Consider the following 22,234-nt stretch of genomic DNA (forward strand, 5'->3'; position numbering starts at 1 on the left):
TTTACCAGGTGCTTATGCCTTAGTCCTGTAAGGCAGTAAAGGAAGGAATGACCTTCTCCCCATACCCTTCGGGGCACAGAGGGAGAGATGCATCCCTGTATCTGTTACGTGTTTTGGCACCTTTGGCAGGAACAAGTGGGCCTTACCTCATGTTTTTCTTTGGCCCCACTGAAGTCTTTTATGAGTCAAGACTCAAAAGAAAAATAGGGTAAAGTTTTTGGTTCTTCTTGTAGCTCTTCTTCTGAAATACTCTACCATTGTTCTCCACAGTTTTAGCTTTCATTGGAGTTGTTCAATTTCTGCAGTAATGTAAGATACATTTTGTGTATGTGGTTACATTACATCCCCCTTATTTATTAAAACATACCAATTCTAAAAGCAAAAGTGTCTGGTAAGTTGTAGAGAAAAGAGACTCCACTGCTTCTGTGCACTCATGTTTAATATTTTTATGATTTAGCACATCATTAGGACTTAGAGAACATACTTTATGTAACTCATTTGTGCTGTTGGCACTGTAGACAAAAGCCATGAATATGTATTTAGACAATCGACCACAATGACTTAGATCTGCAATTAGAAAACAAAGTAAACATAAAAAGTACTGTTTGACACCACATGGTTACTGTCAACTACCTTTGGTAACAGTTAATATTTTGTCAGAATATGCATTCATTAAACCTTATTTTAATTATATGTTTTTAAAATAAGAAAAAATCTAATTAAATAATTAAAAATCAAATGTAAATGATACATGTTTGTCACATGCAAAATAAAAATAGCAAATATGTCTGAAAAATCCATGATTTCTCAGAATTAAGTGTATAGCTTCTTGTACATGAGATGTGTCTGAGATATTCTTTGGATATTTTAAGCTGTGTGTGTCTTTAGTACTTAAACAGTCACTAGTGGGCATAGATTTTCTAGCAGGTACATCCATAGATAGAAACTGAATTGGCAGTGACTCATACTCTGGTTGTCTGTTGAAATAAAATATTTAATGTGGATTGGAAAGCATGTGGATTTGAGAGTAAAACAAAGCCTCCAAGTTTGATTCTCATGCAGGTCAGTTTCTGGGACTTTTCTGGTTAAGAGTCAGCTTTAGGAATCTGATTTGTGGTAGAAAAGATCAGCCGGTGGTTTTCTCAGCAGGGATTTTAGTGACATCAGTAAACTTACTGGCTGAGTAGTGGTTATTTCTGTGTAATTAGTGAATTTTTGGGTGTGCTTACAGCAGGCTTGGAGATAAGAGTGCCAAGTGAGGAGGCCTCCCTGCTGCTGGCTGTGATGTGTGTGTGCTCTGACGCTGCAGGTGCAGCTGTGTGTGAATGTGCAGCGCTCCATGCTGTGGGAGGTGTCCTGGGCTCCCTGCTCTGCCGTGGCAGCGGCTTCACTGCCACCCCCAGAGATCCCTGGCTGAGGGTGCAGTGTCCGTGTCTGTCACTGCTGCAGGGTGCTGTCACAGCTGGGGCTGCAGTGTCCGTGTCTGTCGCTGCTGCAGGGTGGTGTCCGTGTCTGTCACTGCTGCAGGGTGGTGTCCGTGTCTGTCACTGCTGCAGGGTGGTGTCCGTGTCTGTCACTGCTGCAGGGTGCTGTCACAGCTGGGGCTGCTGTGTCTGTGTCTGTTGCTGCTGCCGCCCGGCCCCTCAGTGCTCCATTCATGCTCTGTTATCCTGACGCGTGTTAGAGCTGCTGCTCTGCCCCTGTGCGAGCATAGGGCAAACGAGGAGGAGGGTGTCAGGCTGCCCCCAGGGTTATGGGTCAGGTCTGTCTCTGAGCTGAGCCCCTGGTTTTGCTTCTGTAATCAGAATGGTTTTGCCTGACTGAAACAGGGAAGGAATTTGCTGATCCTGAAGGAAGGGAGCTGTGACAGAGGGTACTGCGGATTTTGTCTATGCCTTGTGCAGGGCCGTGGGGCAGCAGGCTCGTGTCCCGCCTTGGCGCTAGCTGCCATCTCTCTCCTGAGTCAGTCACTTGACAGAGAAAGCACGCTGAGCATCTGGGATGCGATGCGGCCGTCATTCCTTGTTTACAGCTCCTGGCAGGCAAAGCCCTGCGTCATGCACGGCCGGGGCTGGGAGCGTTTCCTCGGCAGTGGCACAGAGGCAGAGCCGGCCTCTCCTGCCGTGCCCGCTGGCCGCGCTGCCGCCCTCAGCCTGAGGGGCCGGGCCAGCGGCGCCGCCGGTTCCCACCTGAGGAGTGCGGAGCCTCCCGCCTCACGTTTCTGAGTTTGGGAGGGCAGAGTAGACAGCCTGTGTGCTACCTCTGGTCTGCTTGGTGAGCTCCTGCACGTTTCATGAGCGGTTGTGCTTGTGGCAGTGCTCTGAGTGTGATGAAGTCTTTACTCAGTTTTGCTGGGTATTTATTTAAAAACTCAGGAATTGTTATGCTTAAGAGGGCAGCACTTTGATAAAAAACACAACTTCCTCCCACACGCAAAGCCTGTGTGGATATGTATGGTCTTCTGGCCTTTTGCAGGTTTATAAAGTTGTGTTCCTGGAGTTATTCCTGTTTTGACTTCAGACATTTCCAGTGCAGACTGTTTACAAATTGGATTTGAAAAAGAACAATAATTGATTAAAAGCAACCATTTATCGATGTTAACATTTCCTGTGCGTGCCAAGATAAGGCAAAGCTATATGCACTGATTTACCAGCCTTATGGTAATTCCTGTGCTTTTTCTTTGAGTCTGTGTCAGTGTGGTATCTTGGAACAGGTTATTTCATTTACCGGAATATCTCCACTGACATTAATGGAGTTGTTGATATAGCTGAGAAAAGAGAACCTGGACCCACATTAATATGCTAGTTTTCAAAAATGCATTTTTAAAATCATCATCTGAGCTCCAGACAGTCTTTGAATGTGTGTCTGTAAACTTTTGGAAAGATAATATTACAGAATAGTTTGTATGATTTTGGAAGTACTCTTTCCAACATTCCCACAAAAGAGGGCAGAAAATAAGTAATTAGTTTACTGACTATGTCAGTGGTCCTCTTGCCTGGTAATAGGCAAGAAAGCTCACTGCTTTAAATGGCTCATTTTAGTGAGGATGACTGGGTGTCCCAGCAGTCTCCCATAATGATTTTAGTTTTTAAAGGAGGAAGAAGTATTTTACCTTGAAAAAGTTATTTTAAGAAGCAGTAAGACAAGTTATGGAAACTTTGTGTGTATATCCCCAAAATGAGGAAATATACTTCATTTATACATGAACAGATAATATGAAAATCATCATTTAAGCTACTGTTAACCTTTTAATCTCAAATGTAGTTCAAACTACTTAAATGGCTTTGGTCTTCATGTGGGAATGGAAATTAGCTCTTGGCATAGCTTGCTCTAATTGAAATCAGTTTGTGGTTTTTAAGTTCCTTCCCTGCTTGACAGATGATATCATTTCCTATGCTTTTTGTAATCCCCTCTGTTTTTCTAAGATTGTATAAAACTAGTTGAACTACACATTTTAAAGTAACTGTACACCTTTCTCTGACCTACTTAGGACATTATCCAAAAATTTTCACCAGATATTCACTCTGTATTTGCAGACAATTTTACTTTTTATTGAGGAATGTTAGTACATTTTTGTTGCTTGAAGTACTGAAGTACATCCAAAGCAGAACAAAGATGTATAATAACTATTAGACACATAAGAAATGTAATACACAGTTTTTGCTTTTATAATTGAAGAATTAAGGTTACTAGTGTTTTAAATGCTAGATTGCTTTCAATTCTTTCTCCATTTTTTTTTTACTTCTGTTTTGTGGAATCATATTGTTATAGAAGGCAGTACAGTTAAAATTATTATTTCTGCTTGAAAATAAAAAAAAAAAATCTGTTCACATACTTCTGAACTGTTAAAAGCCAAATGATGCCTAAGAGTTTTGTGTGAGATGAAAAATTTGATGTTTGCAGCTAACAGTTGCCAGGCTCTGTCGGGACATGCAATTTCCATTTTCAGTCCTGAGCATTTCAGACAGCATGGTGTAGGTATCCAGTGCTCCATCAAAATCTACTGAAAGGCTGATCAGACTGTAATCCTATCTGGGGAGGAGCCTTTCATGTGGCTCCTGTTAGGAGGAAAACCATTTCCCAGCTGCTTACTGGAGGGCAGGCCCCAGTTCCCAGCTGTGTTGGACAGCAGGACCTGTAAGGGCTTCACTTTGTTGGAAGATCTGCCCACTTCTCTCTGTCTTATGAGGAGCCTGACATACTTTCAGTTGCTCCCAACATCTAGTTAAGAAATATGTTTGCCCTTATTACTAAAAGAATTACTCAGAGACATGATGTTTTACTGGCATGAGGCTTAAGCTGCCTGTTAACCATTATAAGGGATGGGGTTGCAGCTGAGGAGAGAGAGCTGCTGCTCCTGCCTCTGCCCTTGGGAGGGGAAAGTTGTTGGCTCTGGGGAAGGGCTGTCTGTGAGCTCTGCAGCTCCCAAGCACAGCAGCTCTACTGGTGGGGTGAGCCCACAGTTGGCATACAGAAAGAAATCACTCTGTTATTTCTCCTTTTTATGCCAGAAATCCTGCTTGGCCAGGTCAGCTTCTGGTGTTGCATGTGTTAGCAGAACAGGGCTGTCTGCAGGAGCTTCCTTACATGCTTCCCTTCAATACTTCCCTCCCCCACTTCCCAGATGATAAGGCTCCCTTTCTAATGATGCTGTCTGCCAGAAGTTTAGTACTTTTCCCTTATTGAAGGCTTTTTCTCATAATTGCAAACTAGGAAAGAAATGTTGAGGATTTATGCTCTTATGAAATGCCTTTGACTTCATTTGAATGAGAGGGTTCATCAAATTCTTGCACCATATCCTATAATCCTTAGGAACTGTGAATCTGTATTGTGTTCTGTAGTGCCATTTTCCATATCTGTTATAAAATGTCCATTCTTGACTTCTAAAACTTTCTGGTTCACAGAATCAATCCCTAAAAAAAAAAGTAAAAGGAAATGTTTACCTTTAGCAAACAGTCAAGTGTTTCTGACTCAGATTCAGTTTTCATTTTATAGCTAAAATTAGGGTTTTTAATGTAAAGTTTGGTTTGATTTAACTGAGGAAAATCTTTTTCTTTTCAAGTCCAACACTGTAACATCCGGTGCATGAACGGAGGTAGCTGCAGTGATGACCATTGCCTCTGTCAGAAGGGATACACAGGAACTCACTGTGGGCAGCGTAAGTACACTCCCAGCAATGGAGATACTCTTATGTGGTTCTGGGGGTGGGGATTGGACACTCTTTTGCACTAAACTTCAGCTGCTGTTGAGCTTGGTTTTGATCAGGTATAGTGAAATTTTACAGAAAAATACATGTCTTTGTAATGAATGCTGAGTGAATTCTTACTGATCAAGACTATTAAAAACACCATGTGACCTCATAATAATTGGATATAACTTGAGCCTATAACTGCCATAATTCCCACTGACCTCCAGGATTTCTTCCCCACTAGAGCAGTGGGTCATACATCTAAATTTTACATGGAATTCAGTTTTCATTTTATAGATAAAATTAGTATTTTTAATAAAAAGTCTTATTTTCATTACAGTGTTTGCATCAGACTTAGCTAATATGCTTTAGAAATTTTGATGTTGTCTTATTAGAGTTGATTGACAGATTTTTTTATTTCCTCAATCAGTCCTTAGTCAAAAGCAATCCTGGATGTGCTGCTTGAAATCTCTCCCAAACTGACTCTGGTGCTCTCTTGTTCTTGGCTGGAATGCTGTGAAGTAACTCAAATAAGGACGTAGACACTGCTTTTAACCAAGGCTGTCACGTTGCTATCTAGTGAAATATTGGTCTGACACAGAAAATGTGTTTAGCTCCTTTAATGAAAACCTTTTGTGCTCTGTCAAAATCAATGGCACACTTTACATGAACTTCAGTGGGACCAGGAATTTACCCTAATAATCTGGAGGAGGATCACATGGTGAAAGGATTAAGAATTGTATTTCTGCCTTCACTGTGAAATATCAAGTGGATAAAAGAGGATAAATGGAAATCTTCTTTCTACTGAAGTGAATGTGAAATGGAACAAAGAATAACATTACTCAATGAACATGAAATTGTATTTAAAATCTTCTTTTTCATGTGCATGTTGTATTTTCTAATTATATCTGAGAAGAATTTCTTTTGGAGTTTATTAATAAAAAATTGACTTCTGAAGCTAGTGACAACATGATACAGAGGAAGAGTATCTTGAATTAACATGGAATAGATATTGATTAAATTTTGCTATCCTAGTTAATAGCCTTATTTATTTAACACCAGCAAACATCCTTTTAATACTGGATTATTACAGAAGGAACAAACACATTTGGGGATTTAGAGATGAAATATTCCTCTCCATCTTCTATCTGCAATCTCTATCAGTGTTTGTTTGTTACAAGTTTGAAAGATATTATTTTGAAGTTATGGGATTGTCCAGCTATCCCAAAGGGAAAGGCTCTGAGAGGTCAGAAGAGCTGTGGTTGTTCCTGTATGTGTGTTATGCTCCACTGAAAAGATGAGCTCACAGTACTAATGAGGCCAGGAAGTAGTAAAAGGTCATGGAGTAGATTCTAGGAAAAGAATTTTTACCAGTTTACCTAAGTTGGCCAAGTGCATAGCTTCATGTCTTTCTGCAAACAGCTCAATAAAGATTACTCTTGCCTTCCCTTTGATGCAGCTGTCTGTGAAAATGGATGTCTCAACGGAGGGAGATGCGTGGCTCCGAACCGCTGTGCCTGCACCTATGGCTTTACTGGACCCCAGTGTGAGAGAGGTACGTGCCCTAAACCAGTGGCAGGAATTATGTTCCAGCACTTCCAGCAGCAGGGCTGTTGGGCCATTACCTATTGTATTCTGTGGCTGAATTAGTTGTGTTTGTTTTTGTTGGTCTCAAGACAGAAAATAAATTATAAGTAGCATTTTTAGAAATATGTGAACTTCATAAGGGTAGAGGCCAGGATAAAACACAGACGTAGCTGTTTACTTTGTTTGTGATGAAAACACTCCAGTGGAAGAAGTGGCAAATGAAAGTGTTTGTGTGCTTTTGTTCAAATTTCGGTTTCTAAGTCATCAGAAAAGGTCTTTGGATTTAATATATATAAGTAGCATCTTGCCTCTGTCTTTGTTATGTTTTCTTTTGCAGAGTTTCTTCAATTCTTTTTTCCATTTTGTACAGATTTATTGTTTTTAATTTAGCTTTTTAGTTGCATATCCATATTGATAATTTTCAAATGAAAACACAATGATACCAACTACCTTATATGGTATGTGGATTTTTTTCAGGGTTATTAAACCAACTTAACATTTCATTTGTGAGCAGTGGACAATGTTTAGGTATAATCCTGTTGAGTTTTATAAAAATGCAAATAAAATATTTTCACTTGTCAGAGCAATTGGTCTGTGTAGTTGGAAACTCATACATTCTATTCATAGAATAGGTTGTGTTACATCTCTATGAACCTGGAGCAGAATAGACATTAATAATCTGATTTTGGGCTTCCATGTAGAGGATGTGCTTGGCACATGAAATTTCTGTCAATGAGTGTGTCAGATGATCTCTGCTGTCAGCGCTGCACCTGGAGGAGTAGCAGTTGGCTTTTTTTATGTGGCAGCATAGGTGGGTGATACAAAACAACAGCTCTGAGGGGACCAAAAGTTTTTTTTTCCTGTGCTTTAACTGATGAATCAGGTATTTCCAACACTCCCTACAGCAGATAAAATTGCTGTGTTGGCACTGGGTAAAGTCATGCCAGTTGTCCACTCAGATGTTATAAAAGTAGTAGAAACCAATGGTGAGATTTTTCCAAGGACTGAAAAGTAGCTCAGTTCTGAATCATGGGATCTCACTGCTGGAGAGAGGAGTAAGAGGAATGGGCAATTAGGTTGAAAAGTTCCTAATTTTGGAGAGAATAAATGCTTATAGGTGAGAATTCACGGAATATTACTGCAAAGACTTGGAATTGCAAGCAGTTACTCCTTGTTCTTCATGGGTGAAGTTTTTGAGCCTTCAGTCTGGTGAGGAGTGTCAAGTGAAAGTTCAGAAGATTGTTCAGTGCTATTTCTGTGTTGCCTGATCTGAGACCAGTTTGACTCCACATCATTAGGGCAAGTTTCTAGGCTGAATCCTGGTAACAGCTTCAGTCCTGTCCCTCAGGGCTCCTTCCTGGTGGTGGGTGGAGTGAGAAACTGGTGGCACAGAGCCATTTGAGCCAAGTCAAGCTGTCCTGAAATTACATGCATGCTATTGAGCACAATTGAGGTGGAAATTTGTAACTTACATGCCTTGTCCACAGGCAGTTTTTTACTTAAAACATGTGTTTGATTTTATAGTTATCAATAAAAGAGAAAATAGACATTAATGAGCTGTAGTATTCCTGGTTAATGCTTGCTTGCTGTGTTGAGGCCAAATGGTTGTCATATCTTCCCAGAAAACCTCTGAAATTTGGCTGCTTTCACAGATTTTCTGCAGTCTCTCTACCTAGCTGAGCTAATATGTTCCCCTCCTCTAAAAAGGGTGTGGTGGTTTTTGGTCTCAGAATCACATTATGCCATGAGAAAAACTTTTTCTGAAGATAACTTTTCAAGTATAAACTAATCTTGGTCTTAGAATAACTTGCCTTGTTCAGCACATGCACCTGTGTGGTCACTGGGGAGTTGTCTGGCTGCATATGATTTTACACAGCTGTCAGCTAAGTAAGAGGTCCATATTTTGAATCTAGCTTTGGAAAGTTCTGTGGCTTTGACACTCCCTGGTGGGCTTCTGATGTACATGTGAATGGATGTTAGCCAGAAAATTGACAAGATTCATGCCTTGTAGAGTAAAATGGTGTGTTTATTAGAAAGAAAAGAAAGAGGGGAGGAAACAAAACAAAACCAAAGCATCTCTGTGCATGGAGTCAGGGGTGAGGGGGGGAAGGAAAATACTCAAGAGAAATGGTGTCTTAAGCTATGCCATTTCTGGCAGAAGCAGGAGAAGCAGATTGTTTTGCAAACACCATTTCTGGATATAAACGTAATGTGCAGTGATAGAGTTTTGTGGCATACACATTCTCCATCTGTTTGGCTGTGATTTGACTTCTAGGTTATGCCATCCCACAAACTAACAGTTATGGAAGTAATTTACTGCTCTGTATCACCCAGTGCTTTTCTCTACAAGCATCAACTAACAGTAACAGTCAAAGAGTGTTTGTGGCACATATGTCACACACCAAAGAATATTCCAGCCTGTGCTGCATATGTCATAACTTAGAACTGACTTGAATAAAACGATGTCGAGGCAACCAAACACGTGGGGTTATTCTAATAATCCGATAGGGAAAGCATTTAAAATGTTGCAGGTGCTTGGAACAAAATTAAATCCAGTTTCTTAGCTACAGAGACAAGTTGTGTAGTTCTGTTCTATAACAGTGTCTACTGTTTTAAGTAGTTTTTCCATACATTACCTCAGTAAATGTCGACCATGGGATTGTTAACGAAGACAATACTTCTGTGTAGGTCAAGGGCTTTATCTGGTGAAAGACCCACTGCTTTCAAAGTGTAACAAACAGCATCAAATTTGTGGCATGAGTATTTCTATGTATTTGTTCAGTCATTCTTTGAGAGGGTAGCAGCTGGCCTTGGACCGTTTTGGCACACAAATCGCCTTTTTGTGTGTCTTGGAAGTGTTAATCTTAGTGTAAAACACTATAAACATGAGCATAAGGAATTCTGAGATTCACTTTTATCAGTGGAGTTCCTCTCCATGTCCTGGGAGTGTATGCCATGTCACTGGTGAGACAGGCTTCACCAGAGCTGGATCAATAACTTTATCGTGGTGCACATGTATCATTAACTCCTGAGCTGTTGTGTGGGGTGTTTGGCTCCTTTCCAGAGCAGCAGAAGCTGCTTGGACATACTGTCAGGTATATGCAGCTGTGTCATCAAACAACAGACCTGGCTTTTCTGTGCAATAGTGTTCAAAAAGGTGGACTTAACATAAACTCAACAGTAAAAGTGTAGTGGAGTTGGGAATGCTTCCTACAGCCGTTTAAGACACATTTAAAATACATAGCCCAAGAAGGAAAATATTTCACAGATATGGCCTCAGTTAAAAATTGATCTTCAGGGACTGCTTTTAGGAAGGTGCTGAGTTCCTTGGCGGTGGTCCAGTGATGAGCTTTGACATGCCTTTAAGTTCAAACCCAAGATGTCAATATGCTTAGAATTATGCAAGTGCTTAAGGGCCTTGCTGGATTTTGGCCCAAGCTTTCAGAGTTAGTTAAGATCTCAGAGATGCACTCAACTTTTAGTTTATCAGTAATCATATTATTTATGAAATCAGAGATAGCAGAAAATGAAGATGTGGACGAAGCAAAATTTCTCCCACTGGTTAAAAACTGGATGCCATCCTTATGCCATTTTACTGTTAGTGCTGAATAACTTGAGTGAGTTACAGACTCTGCAGTTTCTTTTAGAGTTGCTGAAGAGACTGAGAGCAGAGACTTTGCTTATGTTCCCCTGAGGATGATTCAGAACATTGACAGCTGTTGCTATTGTCTGTAAAAGAGCCTAGAGGATTTAGCTGGCTGTGGGAGATGCCCACGTTTGGGTTGTGTGAAAACATCCCTGTATCTTGCTCTTTATGAAAGTCCAGAGAAAAATTGATGTTAGGAGCTCAGGAAGATCAAAAACCAGATTCGGTAGAGCTGTCTACAAATTTGTGCACAAAGGTTTTCTTGACTCTTTGAAACTGTTTCTCTTTAGACATTTGGGTGATAATACTTTAAGAGGGTGAGTTCTATATAATAGAAGGTTGTACATTGTTGTTATCCTTGTATTGCAGAAATGCAATGAAATGTGCTTTTCTTTTTCTGTCTGGATTCATTTAGAGGAACACAGTGGAAGCTTAGAATGTGTTACAGACCTGTTTGTTTATTTGAATGCTTGTGACAACATCAGGGGCTCAATCCTGCTGCATTCTGGACTTTTGCCACTCGCTTCACATAGGAGCAGAATTGGGCCTGATGTAGTTCAAATATTAAAAACGTACCACGTGTGTTTTGTTTTTTTATGGACTCAGAATATGAGCAAACGATTGCTTTTTCTTCAAACAGAGTCGTTTCTGTACTGCTCTCTTCATGGCAGGAATTTTTGCATAATTTTTAATTATATTTGGCCATTATTAAAAGTTCCCAGAATTAATGCCATATGTAAAAATATCTTTCCCGGAGCCTCCCTATGAAAGTGCAGCCGCTGAAAGTGGTCAAGAGTAATGTAGGGCCCTGTATATTTTTTTTCTTTCTAAATACTACAACGGGTAGAATGTTTTTACAAAGAGGACACTGCACCCCTTAGTGTGCCCCGTCTCTGGTATTTAGTCGAAATGGAAAGTAAATAACAAAGTGTAGATAGCAGTAAAAGTATGTTCCCAAAGCCTTATGTTGCATTTAAAGTAGTATTGCAGCATATGGTAGCTGGCAAACATTTGAATAAACTTGATTTCTGTTGTTTTCTTCCAAGAAACACATCTGTTGACATAGACATGTAGTTTCTGCAGCCCTGTAACATGAATGCATGCATGTACAGTGTTATAGCAGCAAACTGAAGGATGGCTAAACTTGATGGCCTGCAATAAGGACTCTTGCACACATTTTCCCCCCTGAAAAGTTATGAAAAATGGCTTCAGACTGAAGATCAATCTATTTAGTCACACAGTGATGTTCTACTGACTTTAAAATAATTTCAGTATATGTTGTTACCCTTGATGTCTTTCAGTTTTAGAATAAAAATTCCATTGGGTTATCTTTTCTAAAAAAGAGGTTGAGATAACTGGATGAGTTTTTTAATTTTTAAAATTGAAGCTGCAGCTTTATGGTCGAGAAGTCAGCCTCTACAGAATGATTGTGTGTGATTTAGGTGGTTTGTAATACTTAGCAATATAATCAATAGATCTCTGGATCAGAACTCAGGACTCAGATCAGTCTGTTATTTGATGCCAAAAAGCATTTTTAGGGATCTTATGTATGGGAAGGCTTTTATACATTGTTCTGGTCCTTGCATATTCACCCCATAACTGGTCTTGTGTTGCTTGCTCTATGCTTTGTGTGTCTTAAAATATCATATAGCCAGTTTTAAAATGTTTCTTCAGATATATGCTTATAAGCTTAATCAAGATCCATAAATGATTAAGTACATATGGCTTAGGTCTCTTGTGACATGTGAGGGCTCCAACTTTTGTACACGAAGCTGAACATTTACATTTTGTTCCAAATTGAGTTTTGGTTTCAGTCAAGCAAATCTAAAGTTTTCATTCAGCTATTTGGCAGACCTTTTTATATTTCCATGCTTTCTTGATTGGCTGCTAAGGACACTGACCTTTAGATGTGCAGTAAAGTATTGTTTGGACTGACTTTGTTTTGATTTTAGTTGTAGCAGTGGAGATGCATACAAACTTAATCAAAAATGTGGAGCCTATATTTGGTATAAATTATCATCGAAACATTTGAATGAAATAGCTGCATTGTTCTAATCTGTAAGATTTGGTTCTTGTATGTAGGACATTGAAAGGACTCACAGGAGAGTCACTAGATCATTCTTCTGGTACTGCAAACAGCTTTGTTGTTGAACCTGACTCCTGCCTCCAGCTTTGCTGGCAGCTTCTGGCTCCTGTTTGCTGTGCAAAAAATTGGGTTCAGCTCTCGCTGCAGCCAGGCTGGACCTTGTGCTGGCTTTGCCTGCATGTGATTCTTGCTGTCTGCCTTGTAGTGCCTTGAGAAATGGAGAGTGGAGGCCAGTGCAGGAGAGGCTTTGTAGAAGTTACCTACACGGAGAGATTATGGGATGTTGCATGCAGATCGTACAGCTATAACTTCTATATACACAGTGCAGACAGTGGAAGGCTGTAGCTTCCCTGACTGGCCTTCACTGCCAGAGCTGTGCTCTGCAGTGTTCCAGGGAGAATTGGAAAGAATCCCTCTCATGTGTTGTATCACAAGAGTAATTTTTTTTTTGTGTATATGTGTGTTGAAAGATTGAATCAGCTTTTATTGATATTGGTTGTCATTGCAGCATGGTGTTACATTTGAGAAATTCAGAATGTGTATCTTAGGGCTCATGTTCCCCTCTTAGAACCATTTTACCAGGCCCATTTTTCTAATTTCAGCCAAAACTTGTAAAAAATAAAATAGCTGGCCACAATTGATTTCTCATGGAACTTTCCAAAGAAAAAGTGCCTTTGAAATGGTGACTCCCAGAGTCGGACATAATATAGGGAATGAGTAAATGCAGCTGAGAACTTACCTAACAGTGCCTAGTTAGCTGTTTATGGAGAAAATTACTCCTTCTCTGGGCTGCAACATACTTTGATAGAAGAAAGCACCGCTACCTGAAATCCTCTCATTTGTTACAGTGAAAACAAATGTTTTCCTTCTAAATCACCCATTCGTAGCTTTTTTTCTTCTTGGGCTGGTAAGCTGAGAATTTTTGTTAGAGTTGCCACAGAAGCAAGTATCAGTATGCATGATGCCTCAGTTGAGTTTGTGATTTACTTTTTTTTCTTTGTTTTTACAAGAGATCTAAAACTTTTTAGATGGCCAGCCCTAAAAAAGAAAAGAAACCTCTTTTAAAACATAGATCTAACCTAATGAAAGGATAAACTGATGAAGGCATTTCCAAGTAAAACAATTCTTTTATGTAGGTCAGCTGCAAAATGCTAATGAAAATGCATCTTAAACAAGGTGCTCAAAGTGGTCAGTGTAACTGTTTTGACACATGTAAGATTTTTTGCTACGTATTCGTAACAGAGCTGTTGAAATCTCTGTAAAAACAAGACTTTGCTAAAGTAAACTGTTAGATTTAGAAAGAGATCTCCCCTGTATCAGCATAAAAGCTGCAAAAAATTGTGGGAAACAACTACCTAAGGACAGGCACATTCTCACTTCCAGTTGCCCTTGAGAGGTTCATGAATAATGACTGAGTAGTTTTTATATATTTTTTTTTATGATAGCTTGTACAGTTTGGCACTTGAGAGAAATGCTGTAGGAAAAGAAAAGAGGCCTAAATAAGGTCTGAAAAGAAAGGAGCCCTGAGAGAAATACCACTCTCCAAATTCTGCTCTGCTGTAAAACAGAGCTTGGCTTTGCACTCTGTATCCAGAAGAAACTTCTTTTGGAAAAAAAGGTGGAATTTTGCTACGTAAAGAAACCAAGATTCAGTATTTCCCTTTGCTGTAGCTAAGCGTGCAAAGGCTATGGATATGTAATTTTAAAAAGCATGAAAGTTATTAAAAGTGCATATGTATTTACACATATATACATGTGGGTTTATATTTTAAGAAATGTGAACCTTTTCAAGCACCTGAGTTTTGACTGTGGTCTTTTATATTTACTTTGTATGTGTTGCAGGCATTACCCAAACTAAACTAGCACAGGTAGGTTAATGGAACTGAGTCTGCTGTGCTTTAGCCTTCATTTCTTTCCATGGTGGTGTAATTCAGATTATAGGTCTCCCATTCTGAAAGAGTGGTCTCTGCACTGTTTTACTTGTCCCTGAATGTTTAACTTAGTGTGTGCCTCAATTTCTAAAAAGCATTTCCTCGAGTAAGCCTGGCTTACCAAGTGATCTCAGTTATGTTTTATAATGATCCTGTCCTCAATGTTTATGTTTTTTGCAAAGTTTACCCAGTGATTGCCAGGTGTTCAGTGCTGTCCCCATTTGCTCCTTACTCCTTGGAATGAATGGTCTTCTGTGACCCTCTAGAGCTTTTTCTTCTGACACAGAAGTGCTGACAGTCATAGGGAAGCAGGAGCTGAGGAGAAACCTGTATGCTCACAGTTGTTGCCTCCTTGGGGAGGTGGTGGCTGATGCCTTCATCCTGCACCACTGCACACAGCATGGGACCAAGCCAGAAGTGTCCTTGCTGGCATTGCAGCAGTGGTCATAATTTCAGTGATATTTTACAAGATTTACCATTTTCCTTATTTCTGTATGCACAGAGACCTCATAGTTCTCTTTGGTCTCAAGATTAAACCCTCAGCTTTTGCTCTAGGTCCTTTTATCTCGGTCCCATTACTTACAATTGCTCCATTGAATCTATTGATATCTGAATTTTCAGCAAGGTTTGGAAAAGCAGTTTATCTCTGGCAAAAACAGGCAGCACAACAAAATGCATATCTGCTGGTTACTGGGGTAACTCCTGCCTATCAAACAATGCATTTACATTCTTTTAAAAATAGAACTGTAAGATTTAAAGGGAGAGAAGGTAATTTCTAATTGTATTTTAGCTTACAGAATTGCTCAGGGTGGAAGGGACCTCTTTAGATCACCTAGTCCAACTCCCCTGCTCAAACAGGATCAGTTGGAGCAGATTGCCCAGGACTGTGGAAAATGTGCTAAAATATGTTTTTGTCTGTGATTTGTACACCTCCAGCTGTATCATTCAGACCTATTAGCTATTTAATGAAGGTCCAGTGCTAACATTGTCTAAGTGCTCATAATTCTGGATCTTTTGTGTTTTTTTTCCTTGTTTTTGTGTTCTGTTATCCAGAGAGTGTTTTTCCTGTGGCAGTGATTGATTGAGTGCTGTGAAATGAAAGCACATATTATGCTGATGACATCTAATGTACTTGCCTAATAAAATTTTAAAAATGGAACAGTTAGTTTAAAAATGAAGAATAAGCTGACAAAACTACAGTGGTTCATGGGGTGTGGAATAGGGAATAGTTTTAAATCCAAGTAATACTAATAACTACAGACACACTGTCAGGAGAGTTTTCCTGTTGGCACTTGACACTAATTGTAGTTACTTGCTTGTCACTTAATGCAAAAAGATGGGGAGACCTATTAGGTGCTTGCTAATTTCACCTGATTTAGGAAGCAGCTGGGTACCTCAGTGATGGAGGGTTTTAGGACCTCAACAGCTCCTGTTTGCTTATGTTTCTGAGAACTACAGCAAGAAGAAAGTGATAAACATGCAGTGGAAAAAGCATGCTGTGCACTTTCTTTAAAGTGCAATTAAGGTGACTCTTAAAGTGAGACACACCTTGAACTGTTTCTTCAAGGGCCATTGGACTGGTCTCTTGTCTGCATTGTCCAGATGTCTTAGCTCAGTTGAGCAGTACAGTGACAGAACACTACTTGGACTTGAAATGTTTAAAAGAAGTAATAGTAAAACCAGCAAGCAGTGAAGTCTAATTGTCCTGCTGGGATATGATGAAAGCCTTTATGAGAATCTCCATGTCCTGGTGGGACAGTATGGGTGGTAACTTGGAGAGGTTTGTAAAATGCAAGTATGGCAGCTTTACAGTTGGATTAATACAGACTCCAGAAGAAGCCACAGGGTCAAAAATTACTTCCAAGCCACAGGCTTCAAAGGCCAAAAGATCTGCAGTGAGAAAAGAGGTGAGTGATCCACCTCTGTGAAAGGAATCTGTGAAAGGAGAGTTGATGTTAAGTTACTTAGGTTCCAATAACCTTTCAGGTAAGATACAGCTTAATGATGCAGATATTATGTCTGAAATTGAATTACACCCTGTGGTGTGAACTAATTCCAGCTACTTGGTTCTTGAACTGAGGGGTTAAAGAGTAGTAAGAGGATGATTTGTGAACTTTTTGAGGGATTGAAGTAAGGAGACAATAATGTTTTAGTACACTAAAATTTGGTCAAGTTATAGGGCTCATAAAGCAAAGGCAAGAGATACAGGTGAGAAGGGAAGATAGGCAAGAAGATGATGGCAGAGAGGATCTAGGCAGTTTTCACATATCTGGGGAAAAGAGCATTGGAGGCAGGTCGAGACGTTTTTAGACTGCTGCTTGGGCAGGGGAGACTGAGTGGAGATGTGCATTCCATTCATCTGAATGGCTCTTCTAGTGAAAACATTGCTAGACACAAGCACAGGCCAGGAATGGCAAATGATGAATGACTTAGCAAGTTATCTTGCTGGGTATTTAATCTGTGTGGTTATCTAAATAATTTGAACTGCTTCTCTTGGCCTGAGCCAGGCTGGACAAAATGAAGTGCCATGCATTAAACCTTGTGCTATTTCAGTTCTCAGGTCCCAGCAGGAACCCAACAAGATATGGTTTAATGAAAGGTGATACTATATTAAAATAACAGTACAAGTTATATCAAACTTGGTTCCAAATTCAATACAAAATGTCGTGGTTTTAGAAGGCATTTTAAATCTAGCACTAACCCTTCAGTCACTTGCTGATGTCAGTACAAAAAAAGTGCTTTGTACAGCTGCTGAGTGCAAGGAAGATGAGAGGTTAAACTGGGTTAGCGGAAATGAAAGACGTGCTGTGGAAGAAGTTTTGGTATCAGATTGTTTATGGAATTTGTCAATAAATAACAGAAGTGTTTAAATTGGAAGCCAAATTTAAAGCATTCCTTTTTATAAATTGTTCCCTATTTATGTGCAATTGAAATTATTTACAGAGGTGGACAAGGAAACATGAATTTCTTTCCCTCTTATAAAGGAAAGATGATGGCAAATCCTTCTTAGTCTCTTACTGTTCAAGCCTTCTTGAGCTCAGGCCTGAGCCACCGGTGTGTATTAAAATAATTCTGCTATTCTTACTACAGTTGATTACAGTGCTCTGTTATAAAGGGTGGAGGCACTTGGTGGTTCTCCAAAGAAAGTGAGTAATAATTGACCTAATGTACAGAGCACATGAATAACATATTCTTTTGGTAAGAAATTTATGTTTTACAGGGTGTGCTAGAGTTCACATCCCTTTTTCACATCTTCCAAAAGATTTTAAAATACTCAGCTGCTCTATTAAATTTCTAATTCAACAAATACTCAAATACAAAGTATGCATTAGATAAAGCTCTTGAGTTGAATCCAAACATTGAAAAATCTTTTAATCTGCCTTGAAAACAGCTGTTTAGAATTTTGAGCAGAAATAACAACTTCCTGCAGCCTGCCTTGTTGATGCTCGTTTCAGTTCAAGCTGGGAGGAATTTCTCTTTGTTACTCTGCAGCAGCAGCAGGCCTTTGCATCCATGATTCGACTATCCCCCAGACATATTAGGACTGCTATCCTGGTCCTCTTTGAAATAAATGAATGAATAAATACTCTTCCTTTGAATTCAGCATGAGGGAGGAGAGCCTTACTGAGAAGATTTAAGGTAGTTTTGACACTTCAGTGGGAGTTGTCTGGAGCGCAGCTTACAGGAGCTCCTTTTACCATCTCTCACTACTGAGAGACTGCTTCGTGTTTGTCTGCTGAAGGAATTCTTGATATGAGAATTGAGTTTTTTAGTGTCTGAAGTTATTTAAACAAATTCAATGGGGTTTGTGCATATGCATATATAACTTTTATTCTTTGTTAATAAATACTTACGTAATCTTATAAGATGTTACACAGTGATTTGGCATCAAATACCACATACAAAATTTCTAGGCAACTGCCCATTGCACCCCAGGAAATACCAGAAGAGTTCAAGATGACTGGCATTTCAAGAAATATCTAAAGCAGTAATGATTTGCCACTTAGTGTAAACTATTGCCAGAACCCTGCAGGGAATGGCTTGTGTTTATTCTACAGCCTGTTTTGCTATGTCCAGAGGGTTGGTTATACCTGCATTTCTCACACACACACACACACACTCACTTACTTGTGCCTATATATTAGTTTTATATTCAGACATTCAGGCAGTACTTTAAACCTAAAGGTAAAAGTCTTGATATTGTTCAGAGAGGTGAAGCCTGGATGAAAATTCACAGTCGCTCTTGAAAAATCAAAGGATGCCCAAAGACCTAAGTGGCCTTTGAATCAGGAGTCAGAGAGACCTGATCAAATCAGATTTCAATAATGCTATTGAGAAAGCAATTAGATCTATGCTGTGCTACCACACAATAATATCAATAGGTAATTTTGGATAAAAGTTAAAAGTGCTTAAATGCATAAGCCACAAATATTAATATGTTTAGTGAAGATTGTGGTTATAGTGGATAGAAAATACCATTATATGGAATGGTGTTTATTTAACTGCAACTAGGGATTTCAAGATGATGAGTGAGAAATACTCTAGTAGAGTAAATAGCAAAGAAAATCAGTACAGCCTCTTTCAGTTTTATAATAAACTGTTCTTTTCCTTTTGGGCTTATGTGCCACATACAGAGTCTTTCATATTATATTTTCATTTCTAAAGCACTTTTAGAATCAAGTATGTTAATGAACATTGATTAACACCTAGACAAGTTTGTATATGTGTCTTCCAATAGTCTCTGATGAAGCCTAAGTAGCTCTTTTAAATCTAAAGGAGATGTTTGTGTTTTAGGAGGATTTAGGTTATGTTCAAATTTGAGCAGATGTAGAAGAGTTTTGGACTTTCTTTTTTTGCTGAGGTGATGTCCTTGTGTCTTTTTTATGTTTGTTGTTTTTATTCAAGTGATCAGTATTCTGTGTGGTTTGAAGTGGGGGATGTTGATGCAGATGCAGTACCCAAGGTGCCAGTGATTCTCCACACCTTTGCCAAAGTGGAATGAGGTCACAGCAGAATTACTGCCCTGCAGAGGAGCAGCCTGATGCTCATGTGAAAAATAACCAAGATAATTTCTGTGAACAGGGATTTTAATCAGCTGTTTAAAAGTTGCTTATCCAATTTCAAGTCACTAATTAAATGAAATGGGAGGAAGAAAGAGATCAGCATGCTGCCAGGCAAGAGTTCCAATCCAGTGGTTATCTCATTTCAAACATGTGGGCTAAATTTCTTTATAACTTCAGCTTATAGTATATTCACACACTAATAAAATGTTCTTATGTAGGGTAGTTTAACCACCACAAGCTTATTTTATTTTATAAGACTAAACTATTTGATGCTCTAAAAACATTTTTCTCCTGTGAATATTATTTATCACAAGTGTAGTTGAAACCTGAAACTTAATTATTAAAACAGATATTCAGACACTTTCCTGACAAAGAATGATGTGGATAAAAGACATTATTCCTGGAGGAAGTCCTACTTGCCTTTTGGATGTAGTGCAAAATGTTTCTGATTATCAGGAGGAAGTTTTCTCTTCCACTGAACTGTCTTAAATTATGAGCTTTCTACTGTTTTACAAGAATTTTTTTAAAGCCACCTAAAAGTTTTCCCACAGTGCTGGTTTACAAGAGCTGAAACTTTAGACACCCCACAGAACAGTCTGTTGTTCCACTAACGTTGCTGGAAGTGAATCACATATGTATTGATGACCACCTGGATTGTTAAATGTACCCATTCCAGTAAAAATTAAAAGAAAATATTTCCTATATTTTTAGGTACAAATTTATATTGGCACTGGAATTGCTAAACCTTGCAGCTTAGGCAGGTACCAGAGGAACTTTAAGCTGCATTATGCTGCACTCTGTGTGTGTCCCCCTCATAGCTCCTCGCTGTTCCCCAGCCGTAGAAGGAAGCTCCCTCTTCCTCCTGCTTCCCTACCCCTGCCTCCTCTTACAGCTGTGGGAACCCCAGGGTGCTGCCTGGCATGTGCTGCTCTCTTGCACTTGGTCCCAGGCAGAATTTGACTTTTACTACCTAGAATATCATCTGTCTCAGCTGTGAATCTCTTTTGGTTTGAGGGTAAGGGAGTTTAATGGATCACTGGCTTCCTGATGGCTTGATACTTCATTCAAAGCCCAGTGAAGTTAAAAGGAAAAACATCTTCAGGAGTTTTGGTGGTGTGCAGAAGGTCCTATAACCAGAAAGGTAAGGTAAACGTTGAGACACTACCCACACCCACACCTGAAGTGATTACTTCACTTCTGTTCTTTCTCTGAGTCCTGATTCCTTGACAGGATCACCCATTAATTTAAGTACCTGCTTTTTATGATGCTGATTTACACCAGGAAAATGTTGGGGAGAAAAAAAATGAACAGGATGCACTTAACAGTCTGTGAAATGAAACTTGTTCTTGTCAGAAATAATATATATATATATATATATACATATACATACGTACACACACCTTACTGCTTTTTTTAAAGAATAAATTTTAGCTCTGAAGATAGGAACAGTTAGACCTTGTCATGGTTTGTTCTAATCCACTCAATTGTTCAATTATTGTTCTTTTAGTGCAAAAATCTTTCAGAAGACAGCACAAGTTTTTACTATCTAGTAGAAATCGTTTAGTAACACCTTTCAATGTTTTTCTTATTCAGTATAGTTAATTTTATTTCTTTGAGATGGATGGATAGGAGCTGCCTAACTGATGAGATAAGCAGTATGTTGTCACTGCAAGATTAGGCCATTCTTCATGTGGTTTGTAACACCTTTTTTATCTCATATTCTTATTTATCACTGGCCTGGTGGTTTTTTTTTCTTGATTAAGGATTATGACATTTAACTATATAAATAATATTGGGGTACATAATTTGTACTTTGTCATCTTGAAAGTATCAAAACAGAAAACAAATATGGATATTAGCCCTACAAATGGGAGGAAAATGCCTTTTGGGAAAAGGGATGGTTAATAGCTGCAATTTGTGTAGTCATTGTTTATTCATATTTGGCCACCCAACGATCCTAGTGGATAGTATTTCAGAGTGCATAGCCAGATGTGTCAGTGAGATGCTCACTCTATTGCTGGGATGTTCTCAGGTGTCTTTTTGCTTCTTGCTCACTGCTGTTCTTGGAGCTGCTCCTGCCCATTCCCCTGTGTGGTGCTTGCTGGGCTCACCCAGCTCCTGGGTGCAGCTGGGGTTGTGCCCACGCTGCTCCATTCACAGATTCCTCTCCTGGATGGCTGTGGCTGCCTGGCTGCTCTTTGCTAGTTGACTCTCTGGCCTTCATTTTACCCAGGTAGTTGGCCGGCCTGTCCTGGCAAACTTCCCTCTCCTGGTGATCTGGTGAAGCTCTGGGGCTGGCCAGCCTTTTCCTTCCCTCCCCTTCCCTTTTCTCCCCTTCTCACACATGGTGTCTGCTGGCTCCCACTGTTTATCTCTCCTTGTCTCTGTGCCTCCCACTCATTCTTAGATTTGCTTTGATCCATCCCGTCTTTGCTGCCTTCCTGTTTTTCGTCCCTCTGCTCTTTTGCTGTTTTGCTTCTTTGTATCCTTGTTTCCTTCACACTTGTTCCCTGAAGGCTTTTTGCTCTGGCTTTCCCTACCTACAAGCAGTATGTATCTTTTCCAGAGCTTGCTCTCTCCCCTGTCTGTTCATCTGATCTAGCAGCTGCATTGTTTGAAACACTTACTAATAGAACACTGATTTGTCTTACAGGTTGGAGAAACTGTAATGTTTATCACTTTTTATTTGCTTTGGATATTTTTATAAGTTCTTTATAAATCTAGTCTATGCTT

At 39.5% G+C, this 22,234-nt stretch overlaps 1 protein-coding gene across 6 annotated transcripts in view; it reads left to right on the forward strand.

Annotated features, from left to right (window-relative positions):
• The window catches only part of FBN1 (fibrillin 1), a 154,115-nt gene that overhangs the window by 16,760 nt on the left and 115,121 nt on the right, over window positions 1–22,234 (forward strand). For all 6 annotated transcript variants that reach the window (XR_013184081.1, XR_013184082.1, XM_054641812.2 and 3 more), the window contains exons 5-6: window positions 5,063–5,158; window positions 6,648–6,743. Coding sequence is in view for 4 of the 6 variants with exons in the window: in XM_054641812.2 (XP_054497787.1) it covers window positions 5,063–5,158; window positions 6,648–6,743 (192 nt within the window). In the remaining 2 variants the exon portion in view is untranslated. The remainder of the gene's footprint in view (window positions 1–5,062; window positions 5,159–6,647; window positions 6,744–22,234) is intronic.

The sequence above is a fragment of the Agelaius phoeniceus genome, chromosome 13, assembly GCF_051311805.1.
Source record: "Agelaius phoeniceus isolate bAgePho1 chromosome 13, bAgePho1.hap1, whole genome shotgun sequence".
Classification (NCBI taxonomy): Eukaryota; Metazoa; Chordata; class Aves; order Passeriformes; family Icteridae; genus Agelaius; species Agelaius phoeniceus.